Source organism: Penicillium oxalicum, chromosome III (assembly GCF_001723175.1).
Source record: "Penicillium oxalicum strain HP7-1 chromosome III, whole genome shotgun sequence".
NCBI lineage: Eukaryota > Fungi > Ascomycota > Eurotiomycetes > Eurotiales > Aspergillaceae > Penicillium > Penicillium oxalicum.
This window is the reverse complement of record NC_064652.1, coordinates 1,343,160-1,361,938: the sequence shown is the minus strand read 5'-3', so window position 1 is coordinate 1,361,938 and position 18,779 is coordinate 1,343,160. Positions and strand designations below refer to the sequence as shown.

The window sequence follows — 18,779 nt, the reverse complement described above, 5'->3', positions numbered from 1 at the left end:
AAAATCTGCATGAGATTCGTTCGTCGTAGGCGTTCCTCGTAGGAGGCGCGCCGTCAACAGAGGTCTATAGATCAACAACAACTGTTGATTGGCCCATTCCCTTTGCGAGACTTTGGAAAAGGTTAGAGTTCCAAGCTAAAAGAGGGTGGGGCTGCTTAGACCAATCGGGCATCCCGGTTGGCCTGCCCGTTCTCCCGTCCGGTTGTCTTGACAGACTCGTGCAAACTTCCGAAATACTCTCATTGAGAAAGCGTAGGTGAGAAATGAACCAGATAGACAATGCAGCTCAGAGATCTAGTTAGCCTGCAGCTGAACTATCTTAAAAAATCGCATTTCATTGGTCACTTCTTCTCAGGATGAGCCAGGGGAGGGCGGCCAGCAAAGAACATAACTAACCACATTGGTCACCTTGACGGCCAGACCTCTGGCAGCGGGCTGGCTTTTCAGCCAGCCAGCCAGCCGTGTGTACTCCTCCTCGCAAGAACAGTAAATAAAAGGATAAATCATCGATAAACCACTCGTAGTCAGGCAAGTCAGCCATTGCTCACCGATCGCAGTTTAGAAATAGGCTGACAGCTCATCCGAAAAGTTTGTTCGGGACCGGGGTGCAGATCTAGTTCACGTCAGACCCCCCCCCCTCTCTCTCTTTCTCTCTCGCTGACTGCATTAGCGCCGGTCCCATCCACCCGTACTGTTGGAAGAGACCTGGGTCTGTCTGCTTTGTCTCGACCCATGCACAAGTGGCCATTCTCCCTGCTGTCAAATTTATTCGCTGTCGGATTCTTCCGGCAGGTTATGCACTGCAGTGCGCGGCACGAACTTCAGCCAAGCCATTTCTTACTCCATTTAGACACACAGCTTGACTTTGTCCCGTAGAACCAGAATATCTGCGGGCGACTGGAGGTTGCTGTTTGGATAAAAAAGAAAAAAAAATAGAACAGAAGATATACCACACTAGCAAACTCATTGCAGATAGCCCTTTTCCCCCTCGCTTCTACGTTGCTGGCTAGACTGTTTCTCGACTACTGCCAACTATTCTCGAATGTCCTCGCAATCTAGACCCACCCAAGTTTGAGGGACATCGATGATGTCTTCTCCCTTGACAGTAGACTCATGTACTTATCATGTGCATGATCATCCCACAGCCCATGAGCGCTCGTTTCTGGCATTTCTATCCCGGCGTCGCTGTTGGGCAAATAAAAACCCATTTTATAATCTTACATAGTAATCTTGAATTGATGCATAAGCTCGTCGGGATTTTCTGTCCACAGATAACATCGGCTGCTTCACAAGTCGACACAATGAGTCTGTTCAAAATGAATGTACGATCAGGTCCAACCTCTTACAATTCCACAAAATTGTATTGTTCGAAAGTCAATTGGGTTGTCAAAAAAGACTGTCCAGATAGAAAGTCCAATTCATACATCTGATCTTTGCTTTGGATAAAACCATCGTTCTTGTGGGTTGAGGTGTACTTGTAGCGGTCATTTTGGGAGTGAATCTTAGAGATAATGCAAGTATTCAATAATTTGGTCTCAAGAATGTCACAGTGAGGAGCATGACTTCCAATTTCTCGTGTTTTCGATGAATATCGGTTGGAGAATATCCTAGCTCATTAGCATCTCTCCGGGTTTTAACTTATATACGTAGACGAGACAACGCGTTGATGAGATATTTCATCCGAAATTAAGTAACCCGGGCTGTCGTATCACAATTGATTATATCTAATCCACTTGATTGTCTGGCTCAAATTTCTGGCACTATAGGGCGATACTTTGTAATTATTCATCCACGATGAATAATTTGACTTTTAACTCATCTTCAAGTCATATATAGTATTTTTGAGAGTGTGTATACGACTATCTAAGTAACTCTCAACGTTTCATCAATAAGATCAAACTTACAACAATGTCACTTGAACGAAAAATACCTGTCGACCATGAAACCCTGCCCTCACCAATTCCTCATTTGTGAAATACACCGCAGAATACCACTTCAACGGCACTATCTAGGCAGTTTTGATTCCATATTCTATGAATTCCTCTTCAGAATGATGAGGGAGTAGAATTGACCTCGAGATTTGGCTGCTGCTCATCCTGGAAGTCGTACCCGTGAGCACGCAGTACCGGGCCTAGTAGTATCAATATGTATTGAGTTTGTGGAAACGCCGCCTCATTGCAAGGATTCCAGTTGCATCCGCTAGAGTAGTGTTTTGCATAGCTAAAATTACCTATCAACGACTTGTACCGTGGTACATATGTCCCATTCACCGATGAAGGCTCTACCGTATCTGCAGGGGCTGCATACCTGAAAGCACTTGCCGAATGTGGATATTGGGCAGACGTGACGGGACCCCAGTGTCCGGAAATGGAGGGGAGTTGTCCTTTTCTGTGATTTTCTTATTGCATTCTGCTATCTTGTAGTTTATGTTTAATTTAAGGTCGAGACAATGGTCACAAGAGCGATAGCAAGTTTCAGGTTTATGTCAAACCAGGGGTTTCGGTGAAATTGTTGGATTTTTGGTGACTTTGTCATTCAGCATCTGATAAGTGGCGAATGAGATACGCATTCATCATATTTCTTTGGCCGTTATATTGTACAGCTGAAGAGTGTCACGCATCACTGGGACATATCTGAAACAGGCCAGATATGCGTCTTCGTCTGGGGTAGCACCCAACCTGTGGAAAGAATCCAATCGACGGCCGTACTTGACATGAGTTCTCTTGAAAATATGTATATCCAAATGGGAGTAACTAAACTGAGCTATCACTCGTCACGTATTTCCCATAGCCCTGTAATCTGATAGTGGGTCGATAATATCATCTGATGAATCGCTCTGAGTTGAATCTACCAGGGTTGGTTCTTGAAGATAATCCAAGCTATTTAGATTACACGGAACGGTAACAAATTTCCCCCACAAATATAGATAAGACTTGATCCAAAGAATCCAAAACGGCGTTGAAATCCATATCAGCATCGTCACCGTTTCCCCCACCCTACCCCTTCCGTGTGCACGAGAGGCCGCACAAACCTTTACCAAATACAGACCAAGGCACATCCCTGCAGATAAAACTATCCCAATTGAGTCTTTGCAGACCAAAGCCCACGTGCTACGGGCTGACTACATGTTCCAGTGGTCTTTTTTACCTTGACGGGCTGCATGTCCAACTGACTCAGTCCCGCTACCAATTCCGTGCCAAGCTTTACTGGAGATTGAAGCCACCGCAGCTTTGATTGGACTCGATTATTCTCTAAAAAAAAACAAAGGCATCGGCTTATTTGGCCATATTTGTGATAGGCCCCGGATTTACTCTTTTGGGCCTTGCGGCCGAAGCTTCAAAACTCGCCGATCTCTTGACAAATCATGAGTAGGTTGAATATCGATTTAACGCCACTCAGTTGCCTGAAAGAGTCCGTTGAATTGGCATGTTGCATATCTGCTTTTTGGTTATCGTAAATGAGCTGTCAAGAAATACTTGTGTCAAACAGCACGAGATGACAGGTTCCAACTCAACTGCACGGAGGTTCTCTGATCCAAGGGGGAAAGTGAGATGTGACGAGCGTATGAATGGATGGAAGACTTGGAGTTCTATGGCCAGAGGTAAGATTGAAAAGACAAATGATAACAGATTTTGTATTTCTATGAAAAAAAGAGAGAGGGAGAGCGCGATGAGGATAATGGTGGTGAAAGACAATAGCAGGCAGACTCTGTAGCAGCAAGCAAATCCTCTAGTCACATACCGAGTATACATCACTGGACGACGAGACTTCCCTGGGCCCTCTATGGTGCATGATTGATCCCAACAGATCAGCCGTGTGTCAGCACGAGTATAAGTAAGCTTGTCCGAATGGCTGATGCTCTTATGAAAGTCTGTAATCTCCTTTGCAGTATTGTACAGTCCGATCCAGGTTATCTGCTACAAATAATAAATATTCTAGAAGCACATCCTTACCATTGAATCTGCGTGCTCGCACGTCATAGATGTGTAATTTCATAAAGATCAACGGTTTTCTCCCCAAAAATTGAAAAATTACCGGACTACTCAATCTTGCTCATACCGATGCTTTCTTCACTTCTGTTTGTAACGGATAGTTTGAGACAGCAGTGTGCCCAAGAGCGTTGATAGAGCATGTTTCCATTCTTGATAGATTCTTATTATAGGTTAAATATCTTCTGAACCTATGAGCGTTTTGGTAGAGGGAATGGAAGAATCGGCTTTTCTCTTTTCATGGACCCCGGACGGCGGAGTCTAGCCTAGGGCCGCTGACTTGTCGGCCACTGAGGTCGATTTGAATAGCAAATCTACCTTGCTGCTACGTTCTTCGCATCTCTATCTGCTGATCAAAATGTGAAAAAACGATGCAAGTTAATATTTTTAACCGAGTCTGATATAAACTTAGTCTAAAGACACATGACATCATATGATTGAATATTTTTCTTTTCCAGTAATAGGCATGATCATGTACATATTCACGCAAATGGTAATGTGTGCGAGGAGAAAAAAAAGGTAAATGAGAATTTAGCATCACACGCAATATACGTATACTTAGTTCTTCCACTTGGGAACAAAGCATTGCTTGACCAGGTAGGTATCAACGTTGTTGGTTGGGACCTCACCCAGCACATAGTTCCAGGAAACCTGGAAACCTCCAGCGCTCCACGAGGTCCATCCAAGGTAAACATCAGAGTTTTGGCTATTAAAAGGTCAGTTTTCAAAGACTCTCAAAAGAGACAGTGAGAGAAAAGAAAAAGGGGGGGGGAAAGAAAACATAACCCATTTTAGTATGGGGGATGAGATCAAACTTACTTGAGCACATCCAGTTGCTGGCACATGTATGTTCCGCAGCTCTGGACGTTACCACCACCGGTCTCGGTGAGCATGGCTTGACGCTTGTTGGTGCGGAGCCATTGGGCCAGGCTGTTGAAAGCGTCGGCGTTGTTGGTCACGCACTCGGCGTGGGTGCCGCTGTTATCGGAGTCGAGATACTTGTGCACGTCGAAGATCAGGTTGGTGGTGGATCCGTCCAGGTTGGTGACGGCCGAGAGCGCGGCACCGGAGCCATTCTCGACAAAGTTGGCCGCACTGGTGAAGTCGGTACCTGGAAGAAGGATCATTTGGGAAGTGGCGCCGGCCTTGCGGATCGCCGTCACGGCCTTTTGCACGGTGGTGGCCCATCGGTTGATGTCCAGGTCGTGTGGCTCGTTCATCACACCAAAGATGATCTTGCTTTCACTCTTGTAGTGAGTGGCCAGTTGAGTCCAGAGACTGGTGAACTGGTCGTCGGTGGGACCGCCTTGTCCGATGACGCCGCCGTTCCAGCGAGCGTAATTGTGGACATCGACGATACAGTATGCTCCCAGGGACAGACATCCTTGAACCAGCTTGTCGTACTTGGCGAAATTGTTCGAGTCCAGTGAGCCACCGAGGTTGTTGTTCACCAGGAACTGCCAGCCTGACGGGAGGCGGAAGATGTTGAAGCCGTCATCGTTGACAAAGTGTCGCATCTGATTGACACCATCGACGGACTCGTCCACAATTTGAGTCATGTCTTGAGTGCCGCTGATCACCACTCCGAAATCAAAGCCGGCGATGTTGACACCGGCAAATCGAACCTTACCACCACCAGCGCCGCCGGTGGGGCCCGAGGAGGAAGCCGTCGTGGTCGTCCGGATCATCGTGGTGGTCGTTGTAGGGTTGCTACCTCCGCCGCCGGCTGTTCATCATGGGTATCAGTTCACCGTTGTCCGGAGTGAAAGATCCGGGCGAGGAGGATCAGGGACTGCTTGAATACTGACATGATCCAGGAACGCACTGGGAGTACCAGTCATTTGTGTAGGAGCAAGTGTAGCCTGACACACATGATGTCGCACCGGACCATCCTTGTCCTCCGCCTATTGCAGGTGAAATTTAGCTTCAATTTTTCTCTGGTAGTTGGTCTTGTTTTCTGGCTATTTCTGGATTCAAGACCCAGTAGTATAAGAAGGGATTTCGAGCAAAGATTTACTCACATTGACCCCATGCCGTCTGCTGTGCCACCGCGGCTCCGCTGATGGAAAGCAGCGCAGCCAAATTACGCTTATGTGAGGATCTCATTGCGTTGATGTGGATCTGAAACTTCGAATGTGGACGGCGAACGAGGACCTGGACATTCGACTCAGTCTTATATCTTTCAATCGGCACTTAATTCCCGTGGTGACCGTCCGTGGGGATTTGCAGGCTGGCAATCGGCTTACGCTGCATGCTTTAGCCTGATTTATCTCCTTGGGACACGGAACAGATTGCTCTCAGGCTCTGTGCACCCAATGCATGGAATAATCCAGGGACGCTAAAATGGTGCGGAAAAAAAGTCGACGCCTTTCCCCCTCTCCTCCTCCTCCTCTTCCTCCGGGAGGCCCGAGAGGTTCAAGCAGGATTTTAAGTCTGTGATTCCAGGAAGCGAGATTGGAGGAGGTGTACGTGAATCCAATGCAGCCAGCACCAGCAAGCGGCCATTCCCCTCCGTTTCGGGACGATGTGAAGACTGTTTTCGCCCCGACTGCCCGTCCGGGCCACGGGAGAGACCCCGACTATTGCTTGCCGTGGTAGCTTTCGGGTGCCCCCTGACGAAGTTTATTTCCCCACAGGACCAAAGGAATGAACAGAAGAAGCAGAGCCGAGGGTGGCACGGACAAATGTCCGTTTTAGGCTGCCAATATCTGCAGGGTCTAGGGTGGGCATCTCTCTGGGATTGTGGGGGTTGATGCGGGCGTGCTCCGGCCGGTTAAAATGTAAAAGTGGTTTCATCGTGTGATCCTGTTGCGGAGGACCGTTTCACGTGAGATGACCAGTGCCGGTCCAAAGTCGGCGGGAAAATTGGTTGTTGGATCTATCTGAGACCGTAGTCGAGCGAATCGAGAGCGAGAAGACTGACGACTCGGTCCATTGTGGAAAGCTTGAATCTGGGAGAGGGACAGGAGAGTCTAGGTCTTTGAAATTTGAAGAGTTGGTGGTTCCTCATGCCCTCGCCCTTGAGGACACGAGTTGGTCATTATTGCCTAGTAGTATTTCGCAAACCGCAAACCAATCTGATCCAAAAACCGCAGTTCTCCCAATTTTCCCGTTCATTTGACACTCTCAACGTGGACGACTGGGGCAAACAGCGGTGGCTGCGGGTCGCGGGTGGAACGTGCTATTTTGCTTCTTTGCGGATTCTGGGCATTCTGCTTTGACCCCTTTCGGACGAGGTCAGACGGAAAGGTCCGCATGCAACCCAGTGAGTCGAAAGCCGGAGTCGATTGCGGGGGGGAAGACAACGAGTATCGACAAGCTTCAACCCGTCTTTAATCACGGATGCTTTTATTTGCCGATCGTTCTTCGAGAAGGTGGTCCTTCTTTCAGACGCGTCCTCTCTCTCCCTCTCTCTCTCTCTCTCCACCCGCAATGTAGGCTGATCAAATGGACTATGAGATACTCTTCGGCAAGCGCAGTCCCATGTATCCAGTTGTCAAATGTCCATCTCTTCTCTAGCCCCAGGTCATGAGAAGTATGTCTTTCTCCTCAATCACGCGCCGATCTCATATGCTTACTTGTCGCACAATCTACTCTTACCTCTCGTCATCTGCTCTATACCTGTCATAGTAGACAAACACCATAGCGAGCCAGTGAATTCAAGCAGCGCTCAGCCTATGCTTACGGTATAGAAATTATGGATTTAATCACCATCCCCCACGCCCGACAAAATAGCGGAATTTGGAAGCAGGCCACGCCTATGTATAATCATTCTCAGCGTCTTCCCCCCCCCCCCCCAAACAGATTGGTCGGCAAGATCTTTCAAATGCAATCAATAAGTATGCGAGAGATATAAAAGTACTCCCGGGAAACATCAAGTATCCAATGCAGCGGCCAGATCTCCACGGAGCACCTGCACTTGATGACCATCAACATGGGTTGAATAAGAAGCTCAAGTCCGGCCCATGCTACCAGCACCCCAAACGATTGGAGGTTTCGATCCACTTCAGCGAGGAAGCTCAAGTACACGTGATCTATGACATAATCGCAAGGCGGAAAGTCCGACCGGAGCCATCAGTGCGCGCCGAGCTGGCCAGAGACGGACAGAAACCCTTGGGGGTGAAGTAATTAACACAGTCTGAATTCAGGGTCAATATCCCCCTCCTCTGATTACCAAAGTGCCCCGCAATTACATTGAAAATCTCTGCTCTACTATGGCGGACACTGGTGGCTGGAGCACAATCGAGTCCGATGAGGTGAGAGTTCCCGTGTCGCACGACGCAAGATCTCGAATATCAGGGCTACTTGAATGAGAGCTGACAAGTCAACACTGCCAGGGTCTCTTCACTTCTCTCATTGAGAATCTCGGGGTGAAAAATGTGCAGTTTGAGGAGCTTATATCGCTGGATGCCGATACGATACGATCACTTGGGTGCGTTCCCCTGCAGAGGAGCTCGCTGCGACAATCACTTGCCTCCCTCTTCTCCAGATCATCAACGAGCTCTTCACACGTCTCATGCAAATGCAAACGATATTTCAAAAGCTAAACAAAAATAACCTCTCCTCTCCCTCAATTCCAGATCCGTCTACGGTGTGATTTTCCTCTTCAAATGGACTCGCGAAGCAGCCGGTGCTCGTGCCGAAGCTCCCCTCGACGGGACCTACGACCAAACCGCCTCCGAGAAGGTTTTTTCGCCGCGCAAACCATCCAAAACGCCTGTGGTACCCAGGCCATCCTCTCCGTCATCCTCAACCACGACAGTCCCTCGCCTCCTCTGCCTCCCATCTCTATCGGCGCCGAACTCCGCTCCTTCAAAGATTTCACCACGGGCTTTCCTCCCGAACTCCGCGGTGAAGCCCTCTCCAACTCAGAGGCTATCCGCACGGCGCACAATAGCTTTGCCCGGGCCAGCCCCTTTGCCGATGAGACGGCTCGCCCGCAGGATGAGGAGAATGCCGCAGATGTGTACCACTTTATCGCGTATACCCCGGTGAATGGAACCTTGTACGAGCTGGATGGTCTGCAGCCGTATCCGATTAGCCACGGGGCATGTGATCCGTCCTCGTTTCCGGAGAAAGTGATCGAGGTGCTACAGCGACGGATTGCACGGTATCCGCCGGAGGAGACGCACTTTAATTTGATGGCGGTGGTGCAGGATCCGCGGCCGAGAGCGCGGGAGATTGGCGATGTGGAAACGCTGGAGCGTGAGGAGCGGAAGAGAGCTGCATGGGCGTGGGAGAATACCTTGCGGAGATGGAACTTTGTCGGATTCATTGGGGAGATGATGAAGGGGGTTGCTCGTATGAAGGAGACTCAGGATGGAAGCGGGAAGGCCTTTGACGAGTGGGTGAATAATGCAAAGACCGCGACCCAGAAAAGATTGAACATGCGACGTTGATAAATGGGGCTCTTCCATGCCGTCCAGCCAAACACTCGTGGGTGCGGATGCCTGTGACTGGAAAACCAAGAACCCCGGCCGACGGGGGGATATTACTTTACCGTCGTCAGACCTCGTCTTACTTTTTTGAGATACCCCTGTGTAATGATTCATGTGCAGGCAATTCAAATTCCAGGAGACGGTACCTAATGACAATGTTCACCGCTAACTATGCACTTTATCCGTGGTCGACAGATTCACACTCTCAGGTCATCAAACTGTGTGTCTGTTCCAGTTTTTTTTCCCCCAGGATTAAGTGAGCTCGTGAAACTCGAGCTCTTGATAGGAGAGAGAAATAAATGCATGTGTCCAGCAGCTGCCATCAGTAATCAACAATGCGGCCCCGAATGTGCTCCACCATAGGCGACGGCAGCTCATCCGGCTTGACAAGGCCCAAAGCGAGCAGGTCGGACCAGAAGAACATGGCCCGATCCTGAGCATAGGCCAGATAATCAAAGGTCTCTTCCTCCTCGTCGATTTCCGGATCCACAGGTGGAGCTTTGAAGTCGCCATTGGTCGCAGGGTCAGTCTTCACGCCTTCTGCGGCGCCATCCTGCTGGGCCGCGAGCATCTCGGCAATGCCCTCGTCCATTCCCGGGACTTTGGCTTGCACAATCCCCCATGCCACCCATTGTGCCGAGTTCATGACGCGCCACAGGCGAGTTTGCTGCATGAGATATCGGACCTTGGAGTCGAGGTCGTCCTCTTCCACTGCCTCAAGTTGCTGCCCCCCAGCACCACTCTCGGCGCATTCGTCGAGATTCAGCGGGTCAATAGTGGCCGTTGGCCGACCTCCACGCATTGCGGGCGTGCCGGATGGAGAAGCCAGGGGGGAAGTGGGACCACCCGGAATGGCCGGACGATGAGTGAGATAAGTCGCCACAAAGCGACGCGGCTCGTCGGGGGTAGGGTAGAGGCGGTTGTTGCAGGCCCAAGGTATTTCCTCGTCATGATAATTGTAGCACCATTCAGACTGGAAGTAAAGGAGCAAGATTAGTCGCTGTGCCAAGTGACTGCGGACAATAAAAAGTGACCACACGTACGAAGTGGTTGGCAAACTCCAGGCCCGGGGTGTTGGCGGAAGAGTACTCGAAATCAATGACCACAAGCTGTTTATGCTCGTTGGCAGGCAGAAGTAGAGGTGACTGCGTGGCAGGCTCCATGCGAAGAAGATTTCCATATTGAGTCTGTTTGCGCAATGTCAGTATCTTGCAATGCCCAATCATTAGTTAAGAGTCGGAATTTCCGTACGTCGTTATGGGCAAACACCAGTTGCCGTTTGATTTCATTGATACCACCACAACTGGCAATAAGCCAGACACGGTAGCTCTCAACCGCCTTTCGGAATTGTGCCCAGGGCACCCCGCACACATATCCACGCCGGCGCCAGGGTTCAGCTGCCGCCTTGCTCTCGTTCAGGGGAGATTCAAGCTCCTTGTCCAGCCATGTTGTGACCTGTTCACAGCGATCCACCCACTTGTCCCAATTCTTGAAGATCACCGGTCCTCCTTCCCGCTCTTCTTCCAGTAGCTCAATACCATCATGTAGCTCTCGCATTCGTTTTGCAATCTGCTTGGCAGTCTCGGGGAGTCGAAGCTCGCGCGGTGTTAGCGGCCGAGCCTCAAAGTATTCCTCGAAGCGGCCGTTCAGGAATGTTCCCAGCACACGAGGCCCGATATTCTTGCGTCCCAGGCGGCGCAATATTTGCAATTCCTTCTCGCGATCAATCAAATGGTCCACTTGAGGACCGTAAATCCGGAGCAACAGCTTGGGTGGTGGCTTTCTCGGGATAGAGGCGGATGACCCGGTACTGGCTTTTGTCAGCGCAGGCAGCTGCTTGGGTGGCTCCACGACATAAACTGCATTGGTCAGGGCACCGCTCAATCGAATGACTTTGATGTCCGCGGCCGCCTCCATGGATACTCTTCGCCAACCACGAAGCTGCATGGTATGCGCGATGCGCACGATTTCAGTTTTGAAAGTCAGCCAGGCTTCTTGTTCTTTGAGACGTCGCGTGCTGGAGCTGCCGTCCATGCTGTCCTCCTCACCAGCGCCTCCAGTGTAAGCAAGAGTCTTGGAATTATCAAGGATGGCCTCTACACTGGGCACCAGGGCTTCAACGTCGGTGAATTCGGATTCTGAGGCAGAACCACGTCGCAATCCCTTAGGGCGCCGTCGAGTTGCTCGCTTGACCGGCACCAGGGAGGACAGACTGTCCCCCTTGTGTGTACCCGAATACTGAAGGAGAATCTTTTCTAATTTGTCCAAAGAAAAAGTATTTTCTGACAAACGTGGCGATTCTTCCACGGAAGTCTCCTCCGAGTCACGAGCAGCGTCTGCCCCTGCAGCACCGGCTCCCGCAGCTGCTTCGGCTCGCCGAGCTTTACGATTTTTGCGTCTCATCTTTTCATGCTCCAACCATTCTGAAACTTGATGGAACAAACTCAAGGATTCTTCCTCTTCTTTCGAGGATTGCTCGGCTGGCTTCGTCGTTTGGCTTTCATGTTTGACACTTGACTGGCTGCTCAATCCAGATGGCACAGATTGCAGGGGTTGAATCGGGGGCCTCGCGGTCACTTTGGCCACTGGTGCGCGATACTGTTTCACGCATGGTCCATCGGATGGAGTGACTGGACTTGCCTGGCCTCCTTGCAAGACTTTGCGGACGGAGGGAATGTTCAAGCCCGTGCCCGAGATGGGTTCAATTTCTACAGAGTATATGAGTCAGAGGACGAATCATAGTAGAATACTGGGTATCACGAAAAGGCGCATATGGGACATCAACCAGGCGGGGGAAGTGGTGTGCTTCTCTGGCTTGATACAAGTGACGAGGTAGAGCCACATAAGCAAGAACGACAGGAGATAATGGTGCAGATCACGGGTTGTGCATGACAGGCGTCAATGTTGTATGCAAGGCCCCAAAAGTGAGGTTTTGCGCTCAGGGGTATCAATGGTTAAGCTTACCCGCTCTTTCGGGGCCAGGACCACTCGGGTCCTCAGCGAAGGACGGCATGTGCTTTTTGCTTCGAGAGTGCGCAGGCAGAACACAAAGTGGCCAAAAAGCGACAAACGTCGTTTGAGTGCCAATACGAATTCGTCAAAGCCCGTGCGAAGTTGAAGTCGCTCAGGAGTGACCGCCAGACAGAAGATTGCGAGGAATTCAATCGAATTTAAAGAGTCGCGGAAGCGGGGTGGATTTTGGGCGCCCCAGAATAAGCGCGGCGGATGGGCAAGCGAATGGTAACGTTGCACGCAGCCTCACTAAGCCCGACCCGGTAGAAAGCTGAAGATAAGGGCCAGCGTTCAGAAGTGGCAAAGCCAGTAGACGATAGCAAAGTCACCGCAAAAGTCAGAAGAATTGGTCCTTCAATCGTGGTGGGAAGGACTCAGGAGCATGCGCACAGCCTGTACAGAGAGAGCGCTAGCAACGAGCGTATCCTCATCACGGGCAAGTGGCGGAAGAGCGCACGTATCGGGACCGGCTCAGGTGACCAATTGTGGGCCTAGCGGATCTGGCACCCAAACCGTCCGAGGTCATGACTGGCCACCGGCGGTCCTAATCAAAGCGCAAAGAAGGCTTGGTTTAAGACCCAAAGGCAACGTGCAGTACGATCAAACCCCCCAAAGCACGAGAGATTGCCTCAAATCTCTCTTTTGTGTATTCATTGCAGTCGTGTCTCCGTGATGGTCGGTCTCCCACATGAAACGAGTCCAGTCCATCTCCCGGTTGTTCGGTTCGGATAAGCTTCTGAGTTACGAGCAGACGGTGTGGAACTTTCTCACGATGGAGTCGATAAGATTCTCCCACTGTGCTCTGCATGAAACGTGTGCGCCGACCTTTGGAATTTCGCATTGAGGGGCCCGCCTTTTTCAACGGTCTGTTCAACTCAGGACTGGCGCCAGCGGACTGGACCGAGGCGGTTCTGGGTTCTGGTCGCGTGCGAGATAGATCACGTGGACCCACATCGTAGGGGCAGTCTCGAGTCACTGACCAAACTCGGGGCCATAAAGAACGATTTTTCTCCTTGAGGGATACCATCTTTGGTGCCTGGACAGGGCCATGGCTTTGAGATGATTCTGTCTGTACCTCATCTTGAGTGGTGCGTGGCGGGGATGAGTGAAGAGACCGGAATGTTAGGAAACACGGGGTCGGCTGGGGTAGATGTAATGAGGGGTAAACCCGGACAGTCCAGCCCTTGCAGAGACGCTTGCCGAATGTGGTTTCACAAAAGGATTCCACCATTCTCTCCATACGGTAAATTGACTGGGATGGAAGTATTCGATGTCCCATTGAATTCGAGCAATTGTAAGCATCCCGCTCATCCACACGCCGAAGGTGGGGGGGTACTGCTCTGGTGGCATACGTACTACACTGCCTGCCTGACGGACAAGGACAATTATTCCCTTGAGTAGACGGGTACGAGAGGTTTCAAACGCAATCTTATCCCATTGCTCTATTCCTCATGTTCTTTCCATGCATCCAGTGACTGGTTGAGCTATTCCAGTCGTGGGATTTCGCAGGAAGGTGTGCAGCTCGGTGGAGCTCCCTCCTGAGCATCAGCCAAGTAGGAAAATGATCAGCTGCAAGTCCATGTTCCGAATTGCTCGTCATATAGGCAGCTTCCAACTCTCTCCTGATAGGTGAGGAGATGAAAATCAATACCTGGCAGTCCTCTCATCAAGTCAGACTATTCCAACGTTCCATGTGTGAGATGCCATCGGATACTCGTCTGGCAAGTTGACATGGTTTATTTCCAGAACGGGGTAGAGTGCAGATCAAGAGACCCATTTCAATCAGAAAGATGAGGCACAAGAAGCATATTCCAAAAATAGGTGTCTCGGCATGACCCATCTTTGTCTCGTATATACTGTACTCCTGGTTATGGACCAAATTTTGGGAACAAAGACGTAGCAGGACAGCATCACATACGTAGAGTATTGATTTATTTTGGGCACAAGCTCGTCCCGTCGTGTGATCCATATGGCCCGCTTCTAGATAGCTGCAGGTAGACGAGCGAACCTGTGATGGAGGGTCCACCTTCCTATCAGGCAACTCGAGTCCAGCAACCTAGTAATTTCACTCAAGCCTTCCAGCTTGAGATCAAAATGTAGCTTCAAACATGCCGTTACTGACACTTGTGCCTGTTCCGGGGGCAAGCAAGAGCAGAGCAATGGATTCAGATGGTGGTACCTACTCGGGCCATATTGAAATTCATACTTCATTTTGGCTTTGATCTGTCATGCTAACATACCTAGAATCTGTACGTGGATTTGAAGGCAGTAACCCCGTATTTACATCGGTACAGCGCACTGAGAGTCCAAATCCCCAGCACAAGCCCTGCCCGACCTCCTCAGATACTATGGTTTTCAATTCAAACACGAACTCTCACCCAACAATGCAATATATACCTATCGAAAAGTGCTCATGAAAATAAAAAAGAAAGGCACGGCACCTCTTGACGTCTTGGGTTACATCGCGGAGTCCGGATTGTTGTGGATTTCCTCTACAACCAAATCTGCAGCTCCTGTTCCAATTGTCGGTATAGCTTGCAACAATATTACTGAATGCGCACGAGGCAAACACATGACTGACCAATCAAGATCCAAGTGGAGCTTGAAGTCGGGCTCTGAATCTCTCCATGAATCCACCTCTCTGCGCATACAGTATCCATCCGCACATCTCGAGTGGGCAGACAAGTGTGAGACACAACGTCATCCGCGATCTGCAGATCCTTCGATCCGCCTCTCCACAGTCGGCACTGCCGCAGGCCCAAGAGTCCACCACCCCTTCTCTCCTTCACCGGCTTTCTCGGGTCAAGCGATCACTGAGACAGTTGTCTTGGTTTGGGCCTCGGCGGAGATGTCATGGGTGGAGAGAGGCGGAGAGTGAGTGGCGTGGTCAAGATCTTGGCTGGTCAACTCGTCTCCATCGTGTATCTGCGCCATGGGACTGTAGTATCAGGCAACTAACAGCGACAATATTTATTAAGGGTGGATTTGCACCCCGAGGTTGATTCAAATAGATCACAAAGCCACTTCATCACGAACACTACTTTCTCATCCTGCACATATACATCAAGCCTTGTAACTGCTAATTATCCATTCCGACCATCCACCACCACAAAATGAAGTTCTCGAGTGCCATTACTGCCGGTCTGCTGGCCACCGGAGCTACGGCCTTTGACAAATATCAGCGTACGTTGCCGAGGCCTTTCCTTTTGCTTTTCACAAAAGCTCTCCCTTCTACCCCCTACCCCCTTGCGCCAGACTGGTCCAAATGCTTCTCACTACGGAAATGAAATAGCTAACATCAAATGACACTCCCCTTTTAGCCTGGGGCAAGCGCGACTATTCCTGCATCAACGTATACCAGGGCATCCCCGAGAATGCGACCTTGAGCCCCGGCCAAGAAATCGAGTTGCGTTGGAATCGCGAACCGACCACGCACTGCGGAAACCCGCTCGCCGAGTATCCTGCCAGTAACTACTCGATCTGGCTGTGGAACAACCCGCAGCGCGTTCCCAACTCGATCAATTTCGACGCACGAGTGAAGGTCGTCGACGAGATTCCGTCCATCACGAGCAAAATCTCGGTGAAGATCCCCACCGATTTGCCCAAGGTTGACGATGACTCGGTGTGGTACATGAGACTGGATACTACGTTGGGTTCTGCTCCTCAGGTGAGTGCAGATGATGACCAGTGGAGAATATAAGGGCAATCTTGTTTGATTTGAAACTGGACTGACATGGGTTCCACGCTGAATATAGATGCCTTCTCTTTTCAACGCCGCCGGCCCGCTTACCATTGCGTCTCACCAGGCAGCGTAGATGGTATCAGCCACAGGAACTAGAGCGCAGTTTTCATTTCATGTAAATAAGGAATAGATATATTGACTTTCTGTATTCTCGTCCAAAACACTACTTCTATTCCCACTTCATCAAAGCTTTTGGCTAGGCGTATTGCGCACCCCAGCAATACATTCAATTTCAACATCCGTGCCCAACGGTAATTCCTTGACACAGACGCAAGTGCGGGCCTGGACTCACACAGCACATCAGTCACAATCGTATCAGCGAAACCCAAAGAAAGCAGCTGGTAGAAGCAGATGATTGTGTAACCGAGAACATACCGGCATTGGAGCATTGAAAAAGGAAGTATACACCTCATTAACGGCACCAAAATCACTCATGCTCGTGAGGAAAATGTTGCACTTGACCACATTTTCAAGGCTGGTCCCTGCGGATTCAAGCACCGCGCTCAAGTTGGACATGATTTGTCTCTGAGATTCGGGCTCGTCAGTATGTTGTCGTTGTTACTTGTTCTTGTATGTTTTTGTTTTTGTTTTTTTGTTTTTTGTGTTGGAGGTACAATTGTAGATTTGTGTGGGAAGTGATTTGCTCACCGTTCGATCTTGAATTGAGCCTTGAACTAGCGCCCCGGTCTCAGGGTGGCTGCCGATTTGACCGGAGCAGAAGACGTAGTCGCCCATCACAATGGCCTGGGATAGGAAAGGCGGGGGTGCAGGCGCATTGGGCGACTTGACGGCAGTCTTGGGGATCGACATCTTGAGCGATGGAGGAGAGTCCGGATAATTTGGAGATGTGTGAGCGGGCGAGAGGGCTGTCGAAGAGGCGATCGGATTGAATCGAGGACAGGTGATGAGGTTGATGTAAAGGTTGACTTGTTCACAAGCTAGTGCGCCGTTGGAAGTTGGATCTCCCCCCACGCTAAGATTGGAGTTCCCCCCGCACGCCTTAGTACGACTCGAGTCCCTTCGATCGTCAGCCACCGGTCGCTCACGTTGATCCACAACAGCAGCCACGCGCGACCAGAGGGCATCCGCTTGTACCTGGCAAGTTCCAGTGCCGAGTTTGGTTCTCAGGAGGCGATTTGGAACATTCTGATCATCCAGAACCTCACTGGAGCGACACCCCGAGGTGATCTATAAACTGGAATGAAGACGAGCGTATCAAAACGCCTACAAAATCTACTTGGTTAGGGCCACTTAAGGTTTCCACGTATCGTTCTCCCATTCTCAATGTTACTAGGCTAGCCGACTCTTTGCAAGCACAAGTTGCATCAAGCTCTCATTAGCCGGACAATCAACTCCCAATTCCTTTCCCTGTCGTACAATCCACCCATTGATATATTCAATTTCCGTCATCCGACCTTTTCGTAAATCCTCCCGCATACTGCTCGAATTGCCAGCCGTCTTGTCAATCGTATCCATCACCAATTTTTCCAATGCCGGGACCGAGAACCGATCCCTCTGGTCAACAGGTTGGTCACGGAGAAATGCGAGCTTTTGAAACACTAACGATACTTCCTCCAGCACGCGCTGAATCAAGGGCTGTAGGTCCGGATTCTCCTTGACGGCTCCGTTGCGAATATCCAAGATAGCCGTGAGCGGATTGAGTACACAGTTGGCGGCCAATTTAAAGAGTTGATTCTCATAAAGCTCTTTCCATTCGAGCTGTTCACAGCGCAGAATAGGAGAGTGTAGAAGAATGTCAAGTAGATCATGAGGGCCGCCGCCCTGTCTCTGGTCTTGGCTCTCACCCTGCCCTTCCAGATGGTGAGAACGTCCGACCTCATTGACCACTCCAATTGATGCGCTGCCGTTCAGCCCGGATAAGATCGCCTCCGTGGGCGATCGCAGATAAACCCCATGTCGCATAATCCCAAACATATACGTCGGCCGATTCGATCGGTCCGTGAAAACATGCGCATTCAAGTCTTCAATTTGACCCATTCCATTCTGAAACAAGCATACATTTGAATGGGGGCCCAGTCTGTGCTGGATCGGCTTCAGAGCAGAGACCGTCGCGGACGCTTTGACCGCCACAATGAGATTTCGAATTGGTTCGTGGGAATTCGACGAATGCAGGAATTCCGCACCAAAGCCTGTACGCTCTTGCAGGGGACCATCTTCACCGACCCGTAAGCCAAGGGTCCAGTCTTTCTTGGCAAGCTCATCGTAGAGGCTCTTGCGATGGATGAGAAGGGTCACGGGTGGAGGGCTGGGAAGACTCCGTAGGCAGTGAGCGATTAGAGACCCAATGCTGCCGAGCCCCAGGATGTGAATGGTCCTTCCAGGATTGGACATGGTGGCCAGGCAGACGACTTGTCTGCAGAATTCATGTGCTTCCTTTTGAACGTGGTCAACGCGTCGGAGTGGATTGATACTTCTGGATTCCGCATGCTGCGCGTTCTCCGTTTTCTGATGGTGTACTCCGCCGTAAGTGCGGAGCTGACGTGGAGAAGAGCGGCCCGCCGAGGAGCAGATTGGCTGACCAGGTTTAGGTCAGATTCCGCCCCGCTCCGCCGCAGGCTTCGGACCAGAGGAGCGTGC

General features: G+C 50.4%; 6 protein-coding genes across 6 annotated transcripts; 3 read left to right on the top strand and 3 right to left on the bottom strand.

The window, feature by feature from the left end:
* Positions 1-4,547: 4,547 nt before the first annotated feature.
* On the bottom strand, positions 4,548-6,095 carry POX_c03950 (Endoglucanase EG-II; the record flags this gene model as incomplete). Its single annotated transcript, XM_050112836.1, has 4 exons — positions 4,548-4,695; positions 4,809-5,715; positions 5,798-5,893; positions 6,011-6,095. 4 exons carry the CDS (start codon positions 6,093-6,095, stop codon positions 4,548-4,550), a joined length of 1,236 nt encoding a protein of 411 aa, XP_049970392.1.
* Positions 6,096-7,874: 1,779 nt separating this feature from the next.
* On the top strand, positions 7,875-9,388 carry POX_c03949 (Ubiquitin carboxyl-terminal hydrolase 2; the record flags this gene model as incomplete). The annotated part of the gene is made up of 5 exons (XM_050112835.1): positions 7,875-8,066; positions 8,138-8,245; positions 8,327-8,421; positions 8,570-8,675; positions 8,720-9,388. 5 exons carry the CDS (start codon positions 7,875-7,877, stop codon positions 9,386-9,388), a joined length of 1,170 nt encoding a protein of 389 aa, XP_049970391.1.
* Positions 9,389-9,749: 361 nt separating this feature from the next.
* Positions 9,750-12,440, bottom strand: POX_c03948 (uncharacterized protein; the record flags this gene model as incomplete). Its single annotated transcript, XM_050112834.1, has 4 exons — positions 9,750-10,400; positions 10,471-10,614; positions 10,679-12,135; positions 12,392-12,440. 4 exons carry the CDS (start codon positions 12,438-12,440, stop codon positions 9,750-9,752), a joined length of 2,301 nt encoding a protein of 766 aa, XP_049970390.1.
* Positions 12,441-14,852: 2,412 nt separating this feature from the next.
* POX_c03947 (uncharacterized protein) lies at positions 14,853-15,317 on the top strand (the record flags this gene model as incomplete). The annotated part of the gene is made up of 1 exon (XM_050112833.1): positions 14,853-15,317. The coding sequence occupies one exon, from the start codon at positions 14,853-14,855 to the stop codon at positions 15,315-15,317; it is 465 nt and encodes a 154-aa protein (XP_049970389.1).
* A 235-nt stretch (positions 15,318-15,552) lies between these two features.
* On the top strand, positions 15,553-16,254 carry POX_c03946 (uncharacterized protein; the record flags this gene model as incomplete). Its single annotated transcript, XM_050112832.1, has 3 exons — positions 15,553-15,622; positions 15,760-16,106; positions 16,195-16,254. The coding sequence occupies 3 exons, from the start codon at positions 15,553-15,555 to the stop codon at positions 16,252-16,254; spliced, it is 477 nt and encodes a 158-aa protein (XP_049970388.1).
* A 110-nt stretch (positions 16,255-16,364) lies between these two features.
* POX_c03945 (uncharacterized protein) lies at positions 16,365-18,533 on the bottom strand (the record flags this gene model as incomplete). Its single annotated transcript, XM_050112831.1, has 4 exons — positions 16,365-16,463; positions 16,557-16,706; positions 16,830-17,369; positions 17,559-18,533. 4 exons carry the CDS (start codon positions 18,531-18,533, stop codon positions 16,365-16,367), a joined length of 1,764 nt encoding a protein of 587 aa, XP_049970387.1.
* Positions 18,534-18,779: the final 246 nt, after the last annotated feature.